Source organism: Petaurus breviceps, unplaced genomic scaffold (assembly GCF_028583685.1).
Source record: "Petaurus breviceps papuanus isolate PSGF00001 unplaced genomic scaffold, PetGlider_PUasm1.0 224, whole genome shotgun sequence".
NCBI classification, from domain to species: domain Eukaryota; kingdom Metazoa; phylum Chordata; class Mammalia; order Diprotodontia; family Petauridae; genus Petaurus; species Petaurus breviceps.
The window spans coordinates 10,333,007-10,352,152 of record NW_027185887.1 but is presented as its reverse complement, the minus strand read 5'-3'; the positions used below and the strand labels follow the sequence as shown (position 1 = coordinate 10,352,152).

The following is a 19,146-nucleotide window of genomic DNA, read 5'->3' as shown; positions in this document are numbered from 1 at the left end:
TGGAAAAAATGGAGAGAGAATGGTTTTTCAAGTTAATTTCTATATAAGTGGACTTGGCAATATCAGTTTTAAAATAGATGATCTTTGGAGGACAGCAAATGAGGGTTTATGCTCACCTTTTGGCTTAAATCATCCCATCATTATGGTTAATGGACTATCAGAAGTAACTTTTCACTTAGTAGTGGAAGCAGCATGTGAAATGATAGATCTTATTTAAGTAATAAACCTCTCTTAAAGCAAAAATGATTTTATTTTTGACATTTCAAAATGTATTCAGTTACATAGATTTCTCTTGATCTTATTTACCCTTAAAAAGCAGTGGAGTTGTAGAATCCCAAATGAGGATTGTTTCAAGCCAGTTTCTCACACGCACACACATGCACACACGCACGCACACACACACACACACACCTTCCACTCATGTACATCATTTAAAAACAACTTTCATTTACAGTGATGGAAGTACTTTTCTATCATGGGGAAAGCTTTATCTTTTTGTCACTTTTATTCTTTATGGACTTAATGATTGATTTTAATCTATTCTAGTTAGCACCTTGAAAGTTTTTCTATTCTTCTGTTTAAATTAATCTCTATTTTTTTTCCTGAAGCCTAATTCTACATTAAAGAATTTTACTTAGAACTTGACAAAGTTTCACAGTGTTTATTTATTCATCTTGTCTCTTCTATTAAACTGAGTACCTTGAGAATAGGGACTATCTTTGCCTCCCTGGAGCTTAGTTCAGTGCTTGACTCATAGTAGGGTCTTAATAAATGCTTATTAACTGTTTGTCTATTGACAGAAACTTCTGCTTTCCCTCTGTTTTATGCTACCTATTTATTGCTGATAATATATTTCACCTTTTCTCCCTGTGCTTTCTTCAGCTTGGCCACTGCGTAAGTACTTTGACTACTCTTATATCAACTTTTTAGTAACTAACTCAGTAAACAATCTTAGAAATAAATGCAGCGCTGTATGGTAGCACACATGCTTTCAATTTATTGGATTCTTTTTTAAATTGGCAAATATCATGTTTAACGTATGTTTTATATTAATGTATTTTTGTAGATACACACACCCACACATATCCACACACACTCATAAAATATTTTCTGTCGAAGATCTTGGTTTAATAGAATCCTTAAAAGTCACCCGTGGATCCTATTGCTATAGCTAGAAATACATAGATGGTACTTGGCATTAACATGCATACAAATTGGGTGTTTTCAAAAACATTTTGTATCTTAAAGAAATGGTGCTTACCAGTCAAGTCGATATCTGAAGATAATTTCTCATTTTATTAATTCAAGCTGTAGTCACTAATGTTTATTTTTCCAAGTGAAGTTGAATAGTTCTGGCACTCCCTTTCACAAACGTAATTCAAACTTGAAAGGAAATCCTTCATGTTGAGCAAGGGTGAACCTTCCTAGCATGTTGTGTGCTGATGCATTTAGAGATGGATTGTATCAGAATGATCTTCACATTAGAGCTGCATCTCTTCTAATACTAATGAAAAATCTGATGTGGTTAAGAAAAATTAGAAGACTCTTTTAAACACATTTAGCAGAATATTTTTTCTGGATGAAGGGAAAATTTTTAGTAGAGAAAGCTAGACACATATTGAACTTTTCCTGGAATTAGCCAGAATAATCCATCAGGATAAAACTTTAGTACTCCAGTGAAAGTAGTAGAATGTAGTTTCCTACTTGAGTCAAAATTTGACACAATGAAAAAGACTGCTTTGTGCTTTGATATCTTAACTGCTCCCAAATGATGGTAAAATCTTTGAGTTCATTGGTGGTGTCATATGCAACATTATGAATCTCATGTAGTGCTTAGCATGAGTCCTTGTATATTATAAGCACACAGATATTGAACAGAGTCTTTTGAAATCATCTGTTCCCAGTCCTACCACCCTCTCAGCCCCAGCCCCAAGCCCATAGATAAAAAAACTAAAGCACAAGAGACTCTATATGATTTGTCCAAGGTTTTTTTTGTAGGATGAGAACAATTTGTTTCAGTGGTGATGAAGGTGGCCAATGTAGGTGCTGTGAAATGGTTAGACATGAAAGACACCAAGGTCATTCTGTGTATCCAGGGACTCTGCCAGATGAAAGAAAGAATGAGGTTGACAACTTTGTGCAGTCCTGCCTCACTTAAATCTAATTCATGCTTAAAGCAAGACATCACCCTGTGATATCATTGGTCCTCTTGGAAAAGGAAGGACAAATTACAGTAGTACTTCAAAATATATAAAGTACTTTTTATGCATTCTAAATTTTATTTTTACTTAAGACTCCAAACTAGGTCTCTAAATGCCCTGTTTAGTATTCTATTTATTGTGGTTCTTCCTTTTGTTTAAAAGAAATTTAAATAAATGAAATAGAAAAGCATCCTGACCCCACTGAATTTACCAGTTGTTACTATGCAAAAATAAAAGAGTAACTTAAACTAGCTAACTGAATTTTGTGAGATTTTTGTTCATATTTTAAAATATATTTTATTAAATATTTCCCAATTACATGCAAAAATTTTTTGGGTTTTTTTGTTTGTTTTTTGGGTTTTTTTGCTTTGTTTTGCTTTTTTTGCCTTTTGGAGTAGGAAAGGCCTCATGGCTATTAAGTGTTATGTGTCTGAGATCGGATTTGAACTCAGGTCCTCCTGATTCCAGGGCCGGTGCTGTATCTACTGTGTCACCTAGCTGCCCTGTAAAAATATTTTTTAACATTCATTTTTAAAAATTTTGAATTCCAAGCTCTGTCTCCCTCCAGCTCCCTGAGAAGGCAAGCAATTTAATATCAATTACATATTTGAAGTCATGTAAAACATATTTCCATATTAGCCATGTTGCAAAAGAAAACACAGTCAAAAAAATAAAACTAGAAAAATAAAGTTTGAAAAGTATTCATATTTTGGGCGAAAAAATATTTAGTTAGTGTTTCTCTTCTGAAAAGGAATTCCATAGTGGAAAAAGAATCATCTTGTGATTTTACTAAATAAACTATCTTAGATTTTCTTCTCTGTAGCTCACGGAGCTTGGATGTATTTTTTCATCCTAACATAGCTGAACCCCTTTACTTCACAGTGCTTATACACACCTTGTTAAGATGTGTTTAGGTATGTGTCATCCCCAAAGGCCAACAGATAGACTAGTTGATAAATCTTTTACTGAGTAATTATCGTTTTTCTTGATTTAGTTTCTTTGATATGATTTTAATTAGCTGTTTTTAAACTATAAACTTTACCACGTCTTCAAGTAAAAATGAAAGCTGCCATGAATTGGCCTTTGTTATTTGTGGAAATGGGAAAGGATTTGCTTTCCTGATAATTTTTCTGCTGGTTTGGGATACTTGGGTGGGAGGAAGTGGGAAAGAAGGAGAATGTCTTTAAGCTAATAAGGCCTCATGCTCATGCTTCTTCCTTCTGAAATGCTGTTTCCAGTAAGTTGTGCTGTATGTTTTTCTTTGGCTGAAACATTTATTTTTAAGACCTTGCTGCTGCTTCGGGCTTTTTCTTATACCTCCAGTAGCTACAGACTTTGCTGACAGGTCTGTTTGTGTTTGTGTGTGTTGTAGCTGAGATCAGGAGGTGCCCAGGTGTTGGAAGGTTGCATTGCTGAAATTCACAACATCACCAGCCTAGACATTTCAGACAATGGTAAGTACAGGACAAAAGTGGGTTGGGAGATGGAAAAAAAGAAAAAAGGAAGCATAAAATTTTTCTTGGAGTAAGAATAGGTTAGAGAAAGAAAAATATATGGTCTGAATGAGAAAACTCACTAGGTAGGAATTTCATTTGCTATCTTGAATTAGAGAATTTTTTTTTAATTTAGCAAAATAGTATATTTAAGTATTTAGTATTAGCTCTCACAGAAATAAAAATCTGGCCAAATTCACATGACAAGAATGAGATCACGAGAACATTTTCCTTCCTTTCTTCCTAAGAATTTGAAACTGTCATGTTTACTCGATACAATAGAAATTGTGCCTTGCTACCCCCCCCCCTTCCCCCATTACTTTATTTAGGAACTTACTCATTCTTATCAACTTTTTGCAAAAAAGAAAATCTCTCTACATTAACAGTGAGTTGGCTCATTATCCTAGTGAGGGTGAGGGATTAAGCTGCTGCTCTCCTCTCAGCCCCCTCCCCATTTCCTGCTGACTAAGTGTATAAAAAGCTGGTGATGAGGGGAGAGATTTGGATGAGTCATTGTAGAGAATGAGGTTATCCCAGTGAAGTAATAGGAAGTGAAAGGAGAGTAAAAAGAACTTTGAGAATGAATGGTTAAGAATCCACAGAGCTATCATCACATTAGTGTGCAGATTTGCCTATCTGAAAGTAACCGTTCTTCTGTTCCATCCGTGTTTTGATTCTGTATTTATCCTATTTCCTCATAGGATTGGAATCTGACCTCTCCACACTGATAGTATGGCTTAGTAAGAACAGATCAATACAACACCTGGCACTGGGCAAAAATTTCAATAATATGAAATCCAAGTAAGAGTATTTTCCTTTTTTCAAAATGACTCAATTAAAGTAACGAACCTCACTAAAGCTGTTGATGTGATTCAATTGTCTCCATTTTTAAAATCCTTTAGAAATCTTACACCTGTTTTGGATAACTTAGTACAGATGATTCAAGATGAAGAATCAGTGAGTATTGTTTTTAAAACCTTTGTATTGATATCTGTGGCTTTATTCTCCTTTCAGATTCTTTTTAGTGAGTTAATCCCTATATACTTTCAAATACATCTGATCATATGGGTAAATCTGCCCTAAGTGTATGCTTCAGAAAAAATGTGACACACACTTATAGACTGTTAAAGGTTTTAATGTGTTAGTAAAATTAAATGCACTAGCAATTCACTTCCTCATTTGTATATACACCTAATTCATTGTTTATTACTGCAAGGTTATCTGTACACATTAAAAGGTCAATGAATTTTGACTTAGACCCCTCTTTACATTAACCTTAATTCTCTAAGGTCAAATGACAACCCTAGACTCAGTTTTTGTGCCTTGTGCAAAAAAGGTGGCCTTGTGACCTTAGCTCTTTCTGGGAAACATCAAATTACTCATTTGAATTTCATTTAGTGTTGCAGAACTACAAGAAGCATAAAAAGCCAGCCACGTTTTCCTAAGAGTTTGTCATTTCGCTCTGTGTATAATACCTACTCATCCTCTTTTGGTTGCCCTTGACTAAGACTCCCCCTGGAGAAGATGATTAAATTTAAAATGTCTTCACGTGATACTTTTATTTCATGAACACTCGAAAAGAAAGTTATCTCATGCTAGGTTAGGGGTGGGTGGGATGGGAGAGGCAAGAGGAAAGCTACCCTTTTGATACTTTTAATTTGATTCCTAACATTTGGCCCCTTACCTGTATTTGGGTCTTTTTGAATTTGGTCCTTTCTTTACCATAGTCCAAATTTGAACAGAGAATATAATTTTATATATAATTATCTTTTTAAAAAACTCCCACTAAACCCTGTGTACATGTGTGTGCACATGAAGTGGGATGGGGGGGAGGTTCCTGACTATTTATTGACACCATTTTTTTTTCATTTTTATAGCAAGTTTGGAAGTCCATGTTATGATTTCCTTTGTTAATCTGTCATTGTTCTAAAGGGATCTTACTTGCTTTCTCTGTCTAGCTCCATAAAGAGTAATAGCATGACTTGCTAGGCTAGGAAAGGAAATTCCATCTGACGTCCTTCCAAAGTTACACTCTGGTTCAAAATGTAAGATCATTGACAAGTTAGCCAGAAATACGCATGCAACGTCATCTAATAAGATTTCTTAAAGGGCTCTCGTCGAGGGGCCTGCAGAATCCTGGGCATTAGAGTACTTTCTGGCTTTCTCTGTGCACCTAGTGTTGTTTCTCCTACTCTTTGTCAACATGTATCAGCTTGCTACGTGGCTCCGAGCTCGGATAAGTGTGGGAGGCTTCCTACTAGCATAAGAAATTAGACAGGATTTATCCCTCCAAGTTTCTGAACACAACTTCTTCTATGTTGGGCTTATGCTAATCTGATTTTCAAACTGCTGTTTAGGGAATGGGCTTCATTTATTATTTAACAAATTAAAAAGGGCTTTAATTTATCCTAATGCTCATAAAATACCTACCTTGTTCCTAATAACATGCCCTGTTATTGAAGGCAGAGGTAGCCTTGACGATTAAGTTGTATATTCTAGCTTCTAGCCCTTCAATTTTATACAAATAATTTAGCCGTACAATAATAACCTTTACTTTTGTCTTGACTAATACTTAGTGATTTGGGGATACTGGGTTATTTGAACTGCCACAGCTTTTTATGGTTTGGGAAGTTAATCCTGTGAGGTAATATTTAATATCTATTCTAAAATATTTGTTCAACTATACATTTAGCATTTTACCAAAAAAAAATGGATAATATTGTCTGAGGTTTTATTTAATTTTTATTCCATTAGAAGTCTTAAAAATCTGTTTCTCTAATTCTAAAGGTTCCCTTTATATCTAGCTGAAATATATTCGGGTAGTTTTAGAAATTCTTTGAAAGCATTCTTGGGGAGAATGCAGGTATGGTATTTATAAGAGAACTATGTCATATTAAAGCACACACAGCCTTGTTACTAATAGCACCCTATAATTAAAAGATTTTTTTTTTACTTTCATGTCATTGAAAAGTGTGTGACTTGTAAGAAAAGCAATTAGCATATTGCTTTTTTCCCCCTACTACTGAATCTGTAATGAGTAGCATGCTTAAAATGATCAGTACGTGCATCTTATTACTACAAAAATATAACCAGCAAGAAAATCTAGATTCACTTGATGGAGTTGTTGTTTTTAAGTAGTTTTAAATATACATGAGTACTTCATTTGCATTTTACATGGGAATGTTGTTTTTAAAAGAGGATTTCTTTATTAGTCCTTGAAACATTTTATTTCCCCAATATCATACTGTTAGTTTCAGTTGAAAATTTAATTGCAGTGAATTGGTATCCTTAGTCCATATTTTTCTCTATGGTTGTCATATTTCAATGCACAGAGCCATGAGGATATAATTAAGAAGTAAAAGGTGAAAGGGGGCGATAGAAAAATAGTACTTTTGTCATGAAGCACTTAAATTTTAAAAATTGTATTGTCCCCAGTGGACCTGAGTGTTCCTTATTAGAAACACTTATATCAGGGATTTAAATTCTGAAATTTTAGGGGTGGCTAGGTGGCGCAGTGAATAGAGCACCGGCCCTGGAGTCAGGAGGACCTGAGTTCAAATTTGGCCTCAGGAACTTGACACACTAGCCATGTGACTTTGGGCAAGTCACTTAACCCCAATTGCCCTCCCAAAAAAAAAAAAAGCAAAAATTCTGAAATTTTAAATTGTGTCAATAAAGAGAAGCAATAATAAAAATTTGGAATAGCAGGATTATGGGGTAAATATCTATTGTTTTTTAAAGATGACCCTATAAATATGTATGTGATTCAGACATTTTTTTAAATTAATGTCCTTACCTAGTATTTTAATTGTTAACTAAGGTGTATTTGATTCTGAATACAAAATTAGAATTATCACTAGACTGACTGTAATATTGGTGGTTTTCTAGTATTCAAAGAAAATTGTAATGTTTCCTTTTTGGGAGGAGGGGTGAGGAGGCTTCATTGATATGAGATTATTGTGATTGTTGCTTTTTTTATCAAGAAAATAGTAGTACATTTATTTTCATTTAGATATTCAATTATCTACTTCAGACTGAAATATTTTGGAGTTAATATTTTTTCTCCTTTATTTGAGTGCAGTTTTTGAATGAAATTTTGAAATAGTCCCACTGAGCTCATGATTATTTTGAGCATATGTATGTAATAGCTCATACATCTTATATGGAATTGATTGTGTTAAGGCTGACCATGCCATTGAAATTTTCCTTCTATTTCAAAATTTTTCATAATTACATAAATCTAATATTACTCTTTGTAACCGCATAAAAAACAGATGTAGAAAATTATTATAAAATTCTGAGAATTCACTGTTATCTAATACCCATTCTGTAATGCTTTACTGCTACCCAGTGAGAGTTGAGCTCCCAAATGCATACATACCTACCTACTTCATGGCAAAGTGTTTCTTAGAAACAGATCTTTGACAGATGGATGGTGATCTTTAGGACTTTTGCCATAATATTTTATTTCCACAGTTGACTTCTTTGGTAAGACAAGTGAGCTTCCTCTCACAATGTTCTTATGTCTAGGAGTTAGATTTTAGTCTTGGGCTGACCCCAGGACCTCTCTGTATTTGTGGGAACCTGGAGTGCTTAAACTAAAATACACTCTCAGGCTAACTTATCTCTCAGGTGGAGTGTGGAGATGTACCCTCTTGGGAAGGCTCCAAATTGACTCTCAGGATGAAACCTGGTTCTGTACTTCTGTTAGTAGTTAGGCAACTAGGTGGCACAGTGGATAGCGTGCTGGACCAGAAGTCAGGCAGACACATCTTCAGGAGTTAAAATCTGGCCTCAGAAACTTCCTAAATGTGTGACCCTGGGCAAGTCACTTAATCCTATTTGCCTTAGTTTCTTCATCTGTAAAACAAGCCGGAGAAGAAAATAACAAACCACTTCAGTTATCATTGGTAAGAAAATCCCAAATGGAGTCATGAATAGTCATACATGACTGAAACTACTGAACAAAACAAAACAAAGAAAAAATTACAGAATTTCAGACTTGGGTCTTAGAGAGTACCTAACTGCTTCATTGTAACCCTAGCACTACCTAGTATAGTGGATAGAATGCTTGGCCTAGAGTCAGGGAGACCTGAGTTCAAATTCAGCCTCAAACACATATTAAGCTGTGTGACTCTAGAGAATTCACTTCACCTCTATATGCCTCAATATCCTCTTCTGTAAAATGGGGATAGTAATAACATCTACCTTCAAGCATTGTTGTAAGGATCAAATGAAATGATATTTGTAAAGTGCCTTATAAATCTAAACATGCTATATAAATGCTGGCTATTATTCTTCATTCAAAGCCTTAATATCTAAAGTCTGTTTTCATAGTGGCTATATTACATGATAACTAATAAGTTATATTTTGGGGTCAAGCCACAATAATAGCAGTAATGTGACTGTGCACTTTAAGGCTTGCAAAGTGTTCTACATACATTCTCAGATGATCTTCAAAAACATTTCCTGTGTGGTAGGTATTGCTGATTGTTTCCATTTTACAGTTGAAGTCCCAGATTCAAATAACTTAAATGACTTGTACAGGCTTACACAACTGGTGAGTATCTCTACTAAGGCAAGATTTGAACCTGAGTTTTCCTAATTTCAAGCCCAAAGTTCTCTTGTTGCCTCTCTTTATTTATTGGGGAGTGCTTAAAAGTGGAGAAAGAGGAGCTCTTCTTTCGGACATATGGAAAGACTTTAGGGAGCAGACTCATGTGTGAAATAGGCCATTAGTTTTTATTGTAGAATGTCTTCATATTGAGACTTTTTTTACAAGATCAACAACCTCTTTTGGTTCTTAAGCAACTGGAAATATACGGCCAGTGACTTCAAAGAATTTTAGTTGACTGTTGCCTAACTGGACAATAATTGAACTTATTTCAAGACTATTTTTTGTTTACATTTTCAAAGAAGTTTTCCAATTCAACCCAAGTTATTGTTTTCATCCATTTTTCTATTTTTATTGCAGGAATTACATATACCTGCAAGTGTGCTTCATAATTAAAATTAGATAATAAGATTCAGACACTTAAGATTTATGCAGGTTTATTTTTGTTTGCTCTCTATAAGTTTCATCTTATATAAAAACAAAGATAAGAGACTAAGAAAGAAGCATAGCTTTGGTGGCCATTAGAAAATTTTGCCACAGGTTTTTTTTAATAGGATTGTCCATTATTAGTACTCCAGAGATTCTTTCCTTACATCTCCTAGTGACTAGCATGTTATTGTCCTAAAATTCTCTAATCCCTCTGGTCTGCAGGCCAGCAGCTTGGGGGTACAGTGGTTAGAGTGTTGGACTTGGAGTCAGGAAGACCAGACATCAGAGCTTACCTCAGAAACTTAGTAGTTCTGTGCCCTTGGGCAATACCCCTCAGCCTCAGTTTCCTTATTTGTTACATAGGGATAATAATAGCAACTCTTATAGAGCTGTTATGAAGCTTAAATTAGGTAATATTTGTAATGTGCTCTTTGCAAACTTTAAAGCTCTATATAAATGCTAGCTATTATCATTCTTTATTATTGTTGAGTTAGAAGAGATAAGGCTGGCTCCTTGTTATATTTTGATCCTGACTCTATGGACATGTGTATTTTCTCCATGCTTTTCTATAAAATGCTTACCTATGTTTTGTCATAAATTTCCCATGGAGAATCTACCAATTATGCTAGAGATATCTTTTTTCTCACAATATTTTGAGGGAACTAGTGGAACACCTATCTTGTTTGATTCCCAATATATGACTGATCTCTATTCATTTCCCATCTTTAAGTAAGTAAATATGATTTGTAACTATTTACATTTTAATTATTTAAGTTCAATGAATGAAGTCTAACAAGTTTTCATTCATTTGATCTCAGTCCTTATTAGGATTTTGATTTTTAGTTCTTTTGATTTTTCTTTTATTCACATTTGCTTTTTTACTCTTAAATGGTTGTAGTTATATTAAACTACTCCATCGTATTTACATATTGTAATTTATCCATTCCCTTGTTGTTGGACATTTAGATTGTTTCTGGTTTTATGTGATTGTTTATTATTGCTGTTAGGAAATCTTTGAAGAGAGAACTCTTTTTTTTTTTTGGCTAACATTTTCAGGGCATCTTTTCAATAGTGGAATTGTTGGGCCAAAGACTATATTTATTTCTATAACTTTCAGTGTGTACTGCTAGAAAAAAATATTCTGCTAGTTTGAAATTCCACTGACAATGAATGACTGGACTTCTTCCATAGCCCTGTCAGCACTAAGATTCACAGTTCTTAATTATTTTTGCCAAGTTGACAGGTGTGAGGTGGCATACCAAAGTTGTCTTCATTTGATTCTCTCTTCAGTTTTAGTAAAGGGGAACATTTTTAGTTGTATTAACAATTTATGTTTTCTCTTTTCTGTCAACCATTTTAAATGATATCTTTTACTCCATTTCTTTTACTCAAATCATCTTTTTGTGATTCATGTTCATCTGAAATATTTTGGTTGGCTACACCAGGAATTAAACAACAAGGTTTACCAAGAGTCATTCCAAGTCCAGGATTGAAATTCATTTATTGTTACCATTTTCTTAACAGACTGAAGAAGATTCATCTCAAAATTTAATCAGTTCTCTCATACAATAATTTGATATGACTTACTGAAGGTGGTTACAAACCTGATGGCATTGCTGTGGCTTGTCTTTGTTGTCCAATCTACAGCCTTTGCAGTCCTTATCCCTTGCAGACTCCAAACTCAAAACAGAGGTAACCATCATCATCAATGCTCTGGGGAGCAACACCTCTCTAACCAAAGTGGACATCAGTGGGAATGGAATGGGGGACATGGGAGCAAAGATGTTGGCAAAAGCCCTGCAGATCAACACTAAGCTCAGGTATGGAATAAAAAAAAGTTGTGTCCTCAGGTGTTTAATCCTCTAAAGTGAATGGATGGCTCAGAGTCTGCTGTCTAAGCTTACCCACTGGGATGCTGGATGCTCTGTTCAGATGATGGTAGAGTTCCAATGGTCATTTGGTAAAATCCACATATTACCTGGTATTAGAGGTGAGCCTAGCACCAGTACTCTTAGTTCAGGCTCAGTGTTGAGACAAAATTAGGTGCTCCTAAGTCGTTGGACAAAAGGAAGTTTGCCTTGTCCTAATATAGCAAGAAAATGAACAAGGATACAGCTTCTCTGGTTATAATCCCTCTCATCACCATATGAAAACACAGCTGGTCAACAGGGCAGGGTACCAAGTCATAATACAAAACTGAGTGGTCTTCAAAACTCCAAAAACTTGGAAGAGCCCTGTGACATTGAGTTTTTAAAAATAAATATTAGCAAATTGTTTTGCTCGACAGATTATTCACCCAAATATGAGTACATATATAATGGGCAACATGTACACTATATAAAATAAAGTTAGATCAGATTAAGTCTCAACACTAAACCTTTACATCACCTATTAGGGTTTTCTTGGTTTTTTTTACATATTTTCTGGATAGCTTTGGCACTAATCAAAAGGTACAAGATTGAAGATCTACCGTGTTTCCCCAATAATAAGACACTGTCTTATTATTTTTTTTGGACAGAAAAACACCAGAGGTCTTATTTTCAGGGGAGGGCTTATTTTAATGAACATTGACAGCAATTTTAATAAACAGGTAAATGTGAACAAAAAAATGTACCTTTATTCAATAAGCAAATCACTGGGGAAGAACAGGATGACGCGCTCACTGCTGCAGCTCTGATTGGATGCAGCTCGGAGCGCGGCGTGCGTTTCACGGGGGGAGGGGGACGGTGCATACAGAGGGTACCGTAATGTAGCGTGTAGTACAGGGGATCACCTTCACTACAGTAGCAATCTCAATAGGGCTTATTTTGGGGGGAGGGCTTATTTTAGAGGAATCTTACACAGTAAGGGGAGGGCTTATTTTCTGATAGGTCTTATTATCGGGAAACACAGTATATTTTGGGGATATTAGAAATTTTAGTATCTGGAGTTTTCATATCCGCAGAAATCCAAATAATGCTATTTTTGTTACTATTGTTGTTTCTGTTAATTAGCATGTTGATGCTTTTATGTCACATTATCTTTCATTTTCTTTTCTACTTCTATATATGTTCTCCTGGTGTATATGATACTAAAGTAATATAGAAGGAAAGCCAACATTCTTTCTCAGCTTTTCCTGTTCAGATGTAAGAGTAACATCAGTTTTATGTCTCATGATGTCACTTTCCAAGGACTTTATAGGGTATTTGGGTGTGATGGAAAATTCTTCTCTCCCTCAAGTACTTAGACCATTTTCGTGATTTGTTTTTTCAAACAGGACTGTCATCTGGGACAAGAACAATATCACTGCACAAGGTTTCCAGGATATAGCTGTTGCTATGGAGAAGTAAGTTTTTGATAGGGTTCTTCTCTAGAAAAATGAAAAATTTCCATTTGGGGGTAAAAGAATAACCAAGCAAAGTGCCCTTACTGTTTTTTTTGCTTTTTGGAAGGGGGGGGAAGGCAGGGCAATTGGGTTTTAGTGACTTGCCCAAGGTCACATGGCTAGTAAATGTTAAGTGTCTGAGGCCAGATTTGAACTCGGTTCCTTCTGACTTTAAGGCCAGTGTTCTATTCACTGCACCACCTAGCTGTCCCCCTTTACTTTCCCTTGATAGCAGTTGGTGTTTTCCTCTAGATTAAAAAGAAAAACAATTTGGCTTGGGAATCAGAAAATCTAGGTCTGAGGCTTATCTCAGGAACTTGATAGTTATATGACTTTAAGCAAGTCACTAAACCTTGATTTCCCCACTCTAAATTGTCTTCCCTACCTACCTTGTCATGCTGATATAGCCACCAAATTAAACCGTGTGTGTGAAAGCACTAGGAAGACTAGAAAGCATTTTGTAAAGGTAAGACCTACAGCTGGTGGCACTGTGGTGTTGAAGCTCTGAGACTGGGATCAGGAAGGTTTGAATTCAAATCTAGCCTCTGAAACTTATTAGCTGTGTGACCCTGGGAAAGTCATTTAACCTCTCAGTCTGCAAAATGAGGATCATAATAGCATTTACTTTCCAGGGTTGTTATTAGGATCAAAGAAGATAATATTTGTAAAATGGTACCTAGTCGGTGCTTAATAAATGCATTTTCTTTCTCTCACCCCCATAATTGAGAATGTAAGGTATTATATGGAATGGAAAAGCCATTGGAGAATAATTTAGTCTCATAGTTCTTTCATCCTCCCAATAAAATGCATGTAACATATCCTAGTACTAATATTATTAGAAACTACCCCCTCAATTGGAGTATTCTCTTTTTCTTCTTTTTCTTTTTTAGGATGAGATTTTAAAAGTGTAAGTATATTAGAGTATATTCATGTTCTAGATTGGGAGTTGAATTGTGTGACCTCTAAAATCCAATCTCATTCTATGATTCTAACTCATCCATAATATTAGATGCTAAGGTAATATGCATGGTATGGCATTTCAAGTCACAATAATAGTGTAAAATGTTATTCTTGACCTGTTTGTTCTTGGGCAAAACTATCTGATCATTTTGGAAACTTAATGTGGGATTTTCATATTGAACTGGAGGGGCAGAACAAATCAAAATGAAATCAAAATACTATGGACCTGGACCTGGTGCTAATTTACTTTACTGTTTTCAGAGAAAAGAAAAGTACTGTTCTTTACTTTGCAGGCATGAATCTACCAGAAACAATTTTTTAAAAATTAGTTTAACTTTATTTTTAATTGAAGAATTTCTAGCCTAGAGAGAGAAATGTCTGAATTGTTATAGTCCCCTGTGCCCTTGCATATTTATACCCCTAGACATTCTCAGATAACATGTATAGGAATCTTGAATAAGTAGAATGTCATAGTATGTTAAAATATAGTTTGCGTTTAACATTCTAGAACAATGGTTGCAACTCAGTTGCTTCTTTTTCCACACTCTCAAATGTTATCCTTGAGTAATCAATGAGACTTCTTCCCTCTGATTAACAGAGAGGTAGATAGGTGTAACAATGGATAGAGGGGATAAGCTATTGGGACTGGAGTTAAGAAGATCTGAGTTTAAATCAAGCATCAGATATTTGCTCGTTGTGAGACCCTGGACAAGTCACTTAACCCCTCCCTGCCATGTCTCAAGTTTTCTCAACTGAAATAGCACCTACCTTCCAGAGCTGTTGTGAGGATCAAATGGGATAATTTTCATAAAGCACTTAGCATAATGCCTGGCATGTAGTAGGTGCTTAATAAATGCTTCCCCCTCTTCCCTCATTGAAGAGTAAGTTGCATATTTCCAGTGGTGGCCTACCCACAAAAAAGTGGTATAGAGGGATAAAGTAGTGTCAAGGAATATCATCAAGGTAATATATGTATGGAAAATTAATTTGAGTAGACATGTATAAAGAATACAGGGCATAACTCGGTGCAACAGTGGATAAAGCACTGGCCCTGGAGTTAGGAGGATCTGAGCTCAGATATGGCTTCAGACACTTACTAGCTGTGTGACCCTGGGCAAGTCACTTAACCCTGTTTGCCTCAGTTTCCCCATCTGCAAAATGAGCTGGAGAAGGAAATGGCATTCCAGTGCTAAGAAAACCTCAAAATGCAATCACAAAGAGTCAGATACGATTGAAAAATGATTGAACTGAACCAAAGGTGTATATATATTCACATGTAGACACACACACACACACTTATATACATATAGAAGAGTAGTTATAGGAATCCCCAGTTTCCTTCAAGAATCAGTTCAAGCTCCACCTTCTTCTATGTGAATCCTTTCTTAATCACTAGCTGCTAGTATGTTATTTCTCAAAACTATGCTGTACCCATTTTAATAGATTATATATGTACATATGTAATGTTTATATATTTGTGGATGTATGTTCACATGTGTATATATTTATGTGTGTATAAGTATACTGTATATATCTGTACCTAAATATACTTATACACATGTATAGATGTATGTTTATGGTGTTTATATAAGTATACACATGTATATATCTGCTCAAACATATACACACATTCATATATACCTATACTTATGCATCTATACATAAGTATATGCATAATCTATAAAAGATGGGAACAGCATAGTTTTGAGAAATAATGTACTAGTAGCTAATGATTAGGAAAGGTTTCATATAGAAGAAAGTGTTGCTTGAGATGAGTCTTAAAGGAAACGAAGGATTACTATAACTACCCTTATTACAAAGTGCAAAATCCTAATCATTTGCATTTTAAGATTACTGCTTTATGGATCCTTGAAATTCAGCTATTACCTTGATTTCATTGTAAAGGATAAGCCTTTTGTGGTCATACAAAGCCTAATGTTTGTACACCAAACTCTTGAAGTAGACAATCTTCATGAATTGCTGTGGTTGGGGAAAAAAACCAAACAGTTAATGGCCAACCTTCTGGTGATGTGCCTATCCAAATGTAGCCAGTCTAGTCCTTGGGTGATAGACACACAATCTATTGCCAGACCTGTTTCAGAAACCCTTATAGTTTTGTAGAATCTGCCAGCATTTAGATGCTAACATTTGCTGATATAATTTGTTTTAAACCCTCTATTTATTGACTCATGTAATCAACATATGACTCCCCTATATGATCATATCCAGTATCCATTTCAATGGAGGAGTATCTTCCATAGCAAGTCAGCTAAAACAAGTGTTTGAATTAGTCAAGATGCCTTACTACATCTTTTGATGGGAGTGTGACATTATCTGCTTTTTAATAGTTTGCCCAAATGGACCAAAATGCCTGTTGATAAACCATCCTGCTTTCTCACATCTCTGAACAAAACAGTGCATTAATGAATTTTTCCTCCTTCTTTGACATTCTACCTAAAAATATCTTTACATTTTTCTCTCCTCCAACCACATTAAAATACAGGCTCCACAACTAACCAACTCTACCTACCTTATATGAACGCTCAAAAACAAACTAAATACATTTTTGCCAGTCTAAAAGTAATGAGCATTGGCACTCTTGGATTGTCTATTACTGAACTCAGGGGCAAGCATGAAACTATACTGAAAGGAGTCATTGAAACAGAAAGTGATTAATTATACTGGATACAAGTTCACAGTGAGCCTTAAAAGATAGCTTGTCTTGAACTTTCTATTTAAGCAATTTTTTTTTATTTTTGCTGACTAGAGTCATACTATTTTTAGAGCTAGGAAGAGGAACCTTAGAATCATCTCATTCTACCTACTTTTTCTCCAAATGAGAAAAATGAAGTCTAGTGAGGTGAAATGACTTGTCTAATCCAGTAACACATTGATTATCAATGGCAGAGTTGTTTTAGGTCTTCTGACTTTTAATCCAGAATTCTTTCCATTATGCCACTGCCTTTCTGGTGACTTTCTTTCTCATCTGTTTATTTCATGTCTACTGGTTTGAAACTTGGCTTTTGACTAGTCATTACAATGGTGAATCTCAACAAAATCAGAACTTCATTGAGGATGAGTGACTGAAAGTTAAATAGGAATGTCATTTAGGCTTGGTTTGGCCATCCCAAACTTTGGAACTGTATTCCCAACCTGAAAGTTTTTTTATGTGATATATGGAACACAAACTTGGAAAGAGTATATTAATTGTTGTGAAGACATGTAAACAACTTGCAGCTATTAGTGACATTAAAAAAAAATGGTATTGCATGAGTATTTGTTAGAAAATGTTTGTCCTTGATCCAAGGGCCTGAAGTAAAGGCAATGCTTTTGCTTATATATCCTTTCTAATGAATATCATTATTTAAAAGTCATTGATTCATTATTGTGCTAGGAAACTTTCATGATAATTAATACATTTGCCCTTTCACTTTTAGGAATTATACTTTGAGATTCATGCCCATTCCCATGTATGATGCTTCCCAAGCACTTAAGACAAACCCTGAAAAGACAGAGGAGGCTCTACAGAAGGTATTGTATAAATAGTTCATTCTTAGAAAAAGAATTAATGAAAGCAATTATAATAATACCTCACATTTACATAACACTTTAGAGTTCACAAAATACTTCCTTTGATGTGTTTTTTGGAAGTGATCAGTGTAGGTAGCATCATCACTTTCATAGTTGAGAAATGAAGCACAGAAAAGGTAATCAACTCTCCCAGCATCATATATTTCATGAGTGAGAACTCAAGACACAAGCCTTCTGACAATGAATTCATGTCATAAGGATGTTATATTTATATTTCTTTTTTTTTGCTTTTTGGAGAGCAGTTGGGGTTAAGTGACTTGCCCAAGGTCACATGGCTATTTTTTGTGTTAAGTGTCTGAGGTCGGATCCAAACCCAGATCCTCCTGACTCCAGGGCCAGTGCTCTATTCACTGCGCCACCTACCCGCCCCTATATTTATATTTCTTTTTGGTCACTACAATCACCAAGACATTGTCAAAGTAAGATTGCTATAGTCATCAAGAATTAAATCTTAGAATTAAATTAATAAAGAATTAAATTATTGAATTTCAATGAAGTAATGGTAACCAAAGATAATTTTTAGTCAGAGATTAAAAACTTCAATCATTTAGTGTCTCCAGCTTCCTAGAAAGAGTGTGTAAAGATGAAGTAGAATGCATAGTTAATTACAGATGAATCATTTCATTCATGTTTGTCCATTAGGAGCTAAAATTTATTTTTAGTAATTATTAATAAATATCCCATAGCTTATAGCCTTAAGAATTTCTTGGTGTTAAACTTTTGACAATAATTGTTTTTAATAATTATTAAGTATCTACTCTGCTCACTTAATGCGTGGGGAAGCAAAATTATGTAGAGTTTGGCTTCTGCCCTCTTGGATCTTGAGCCTAGTCAAGGGGATATAACCCCAGGACAAATAACGATATGCTAATTATTCCATGATAAGTACAAAAGAAAGTTACAAATCCATCTACAAGCAATTATTACCCAAGGTCAGAGAAGGAAAAGATCATTTTATCCTGGGAGAATTGGGGAATTGTATACTCATATAGAGTTTGCCATTAGATTGATGTATTATCCTCAGCCAGTTGGAGAAATTTGAATATTTTTGTACTTTCACAAAAATTATTTAATTGTTCAATAGGAACAACAAGTATGTGATCTTGTTTCCCACATTTACCAAGTTCATACAACAACAACAGAAATTTGTTTGCTTTCAATTGGGTCAGTGAGCTCCTAGCTATGCCAGACATATTACTCAGGGACCCACTCTAAACCCCAGATCTCTGCCCCTTTTTACCCTTTCTTTTAAAAAAGTGAAGTGGTTGGCGTATAGCCCAGCAGTGACTACAGAGAAAGGTCTTATCCTGCACACAAGGATATGTGATCATCAAAAATGATCTTTTGCATTTTCCTTAAATATGGAACCTCCAGCAAACCTCCCTATTCTTAAAAGCTAGGGCATTTGGATGTGCTGTCCCTGATGTTACACAAGGTAATTTAAGGACCTGACATGGAAGTTTGCTATTGCTATATCCCAAATCTGAGCAGAAG

The 19,146-nt window shown here is 35.1% G+C and overlaps 1 protein-coding gene and 1 long non-coding RNA gene across 5 annotated transcripts in view; one reads left to right on the top strand and one right to left on the bottom strand.

The window, feature by feature from the left end:
* The window catches only part of CARMIL1 (capping protein regulator and myosin 1 linker 1), a 404,323-nt gene that overhangs the window by 287,462 nt on the left and 97,715 nt on the right, over positions 1 to 19,146 (top strand). For all 3 annotated transcript variants that reach the window (XM_069095035.1, XM_069095037.1, XM_069095036.1), the window contains exons 18-23: positions 3,574 to 3,655; positions 4,396 to 4,495; positions 4,597 to 4,651; positions 11,385 to 11,557; positions 12,994 to 13,062; positions 17,499 to 17,592. In XM_069095035.1, coding sequence (XP_068951136.1) covers positions 3,574 to 3,655; positions 4,396 to 4,495; positions 4,597 to 4,651; positions 11,385 to 11,557; positions 12,994 to 13,062; positions 17,499 to 17,592 — 573 coding nt within the window. The remainder of the gene's footprint in view (positions 1 to 3,573; positions 3,656 to 4,395; positions 4,496 to 4,596; positions 4,652 to 11,384; positions 11,558 to 12,993; positions 13,063 to 17,498; positions 17,593 to 19,146) is intronic.
* The window catches only part of LOC138166537 (uncharacterized), a 101,069-nt gene that overhangs the window by 66,199 nt on the left and 15,724 nt on the right, over positions 1 to 19,146 (bottom strand). The gene's annotated exons all lie outside the window — the stretch shown is intronic.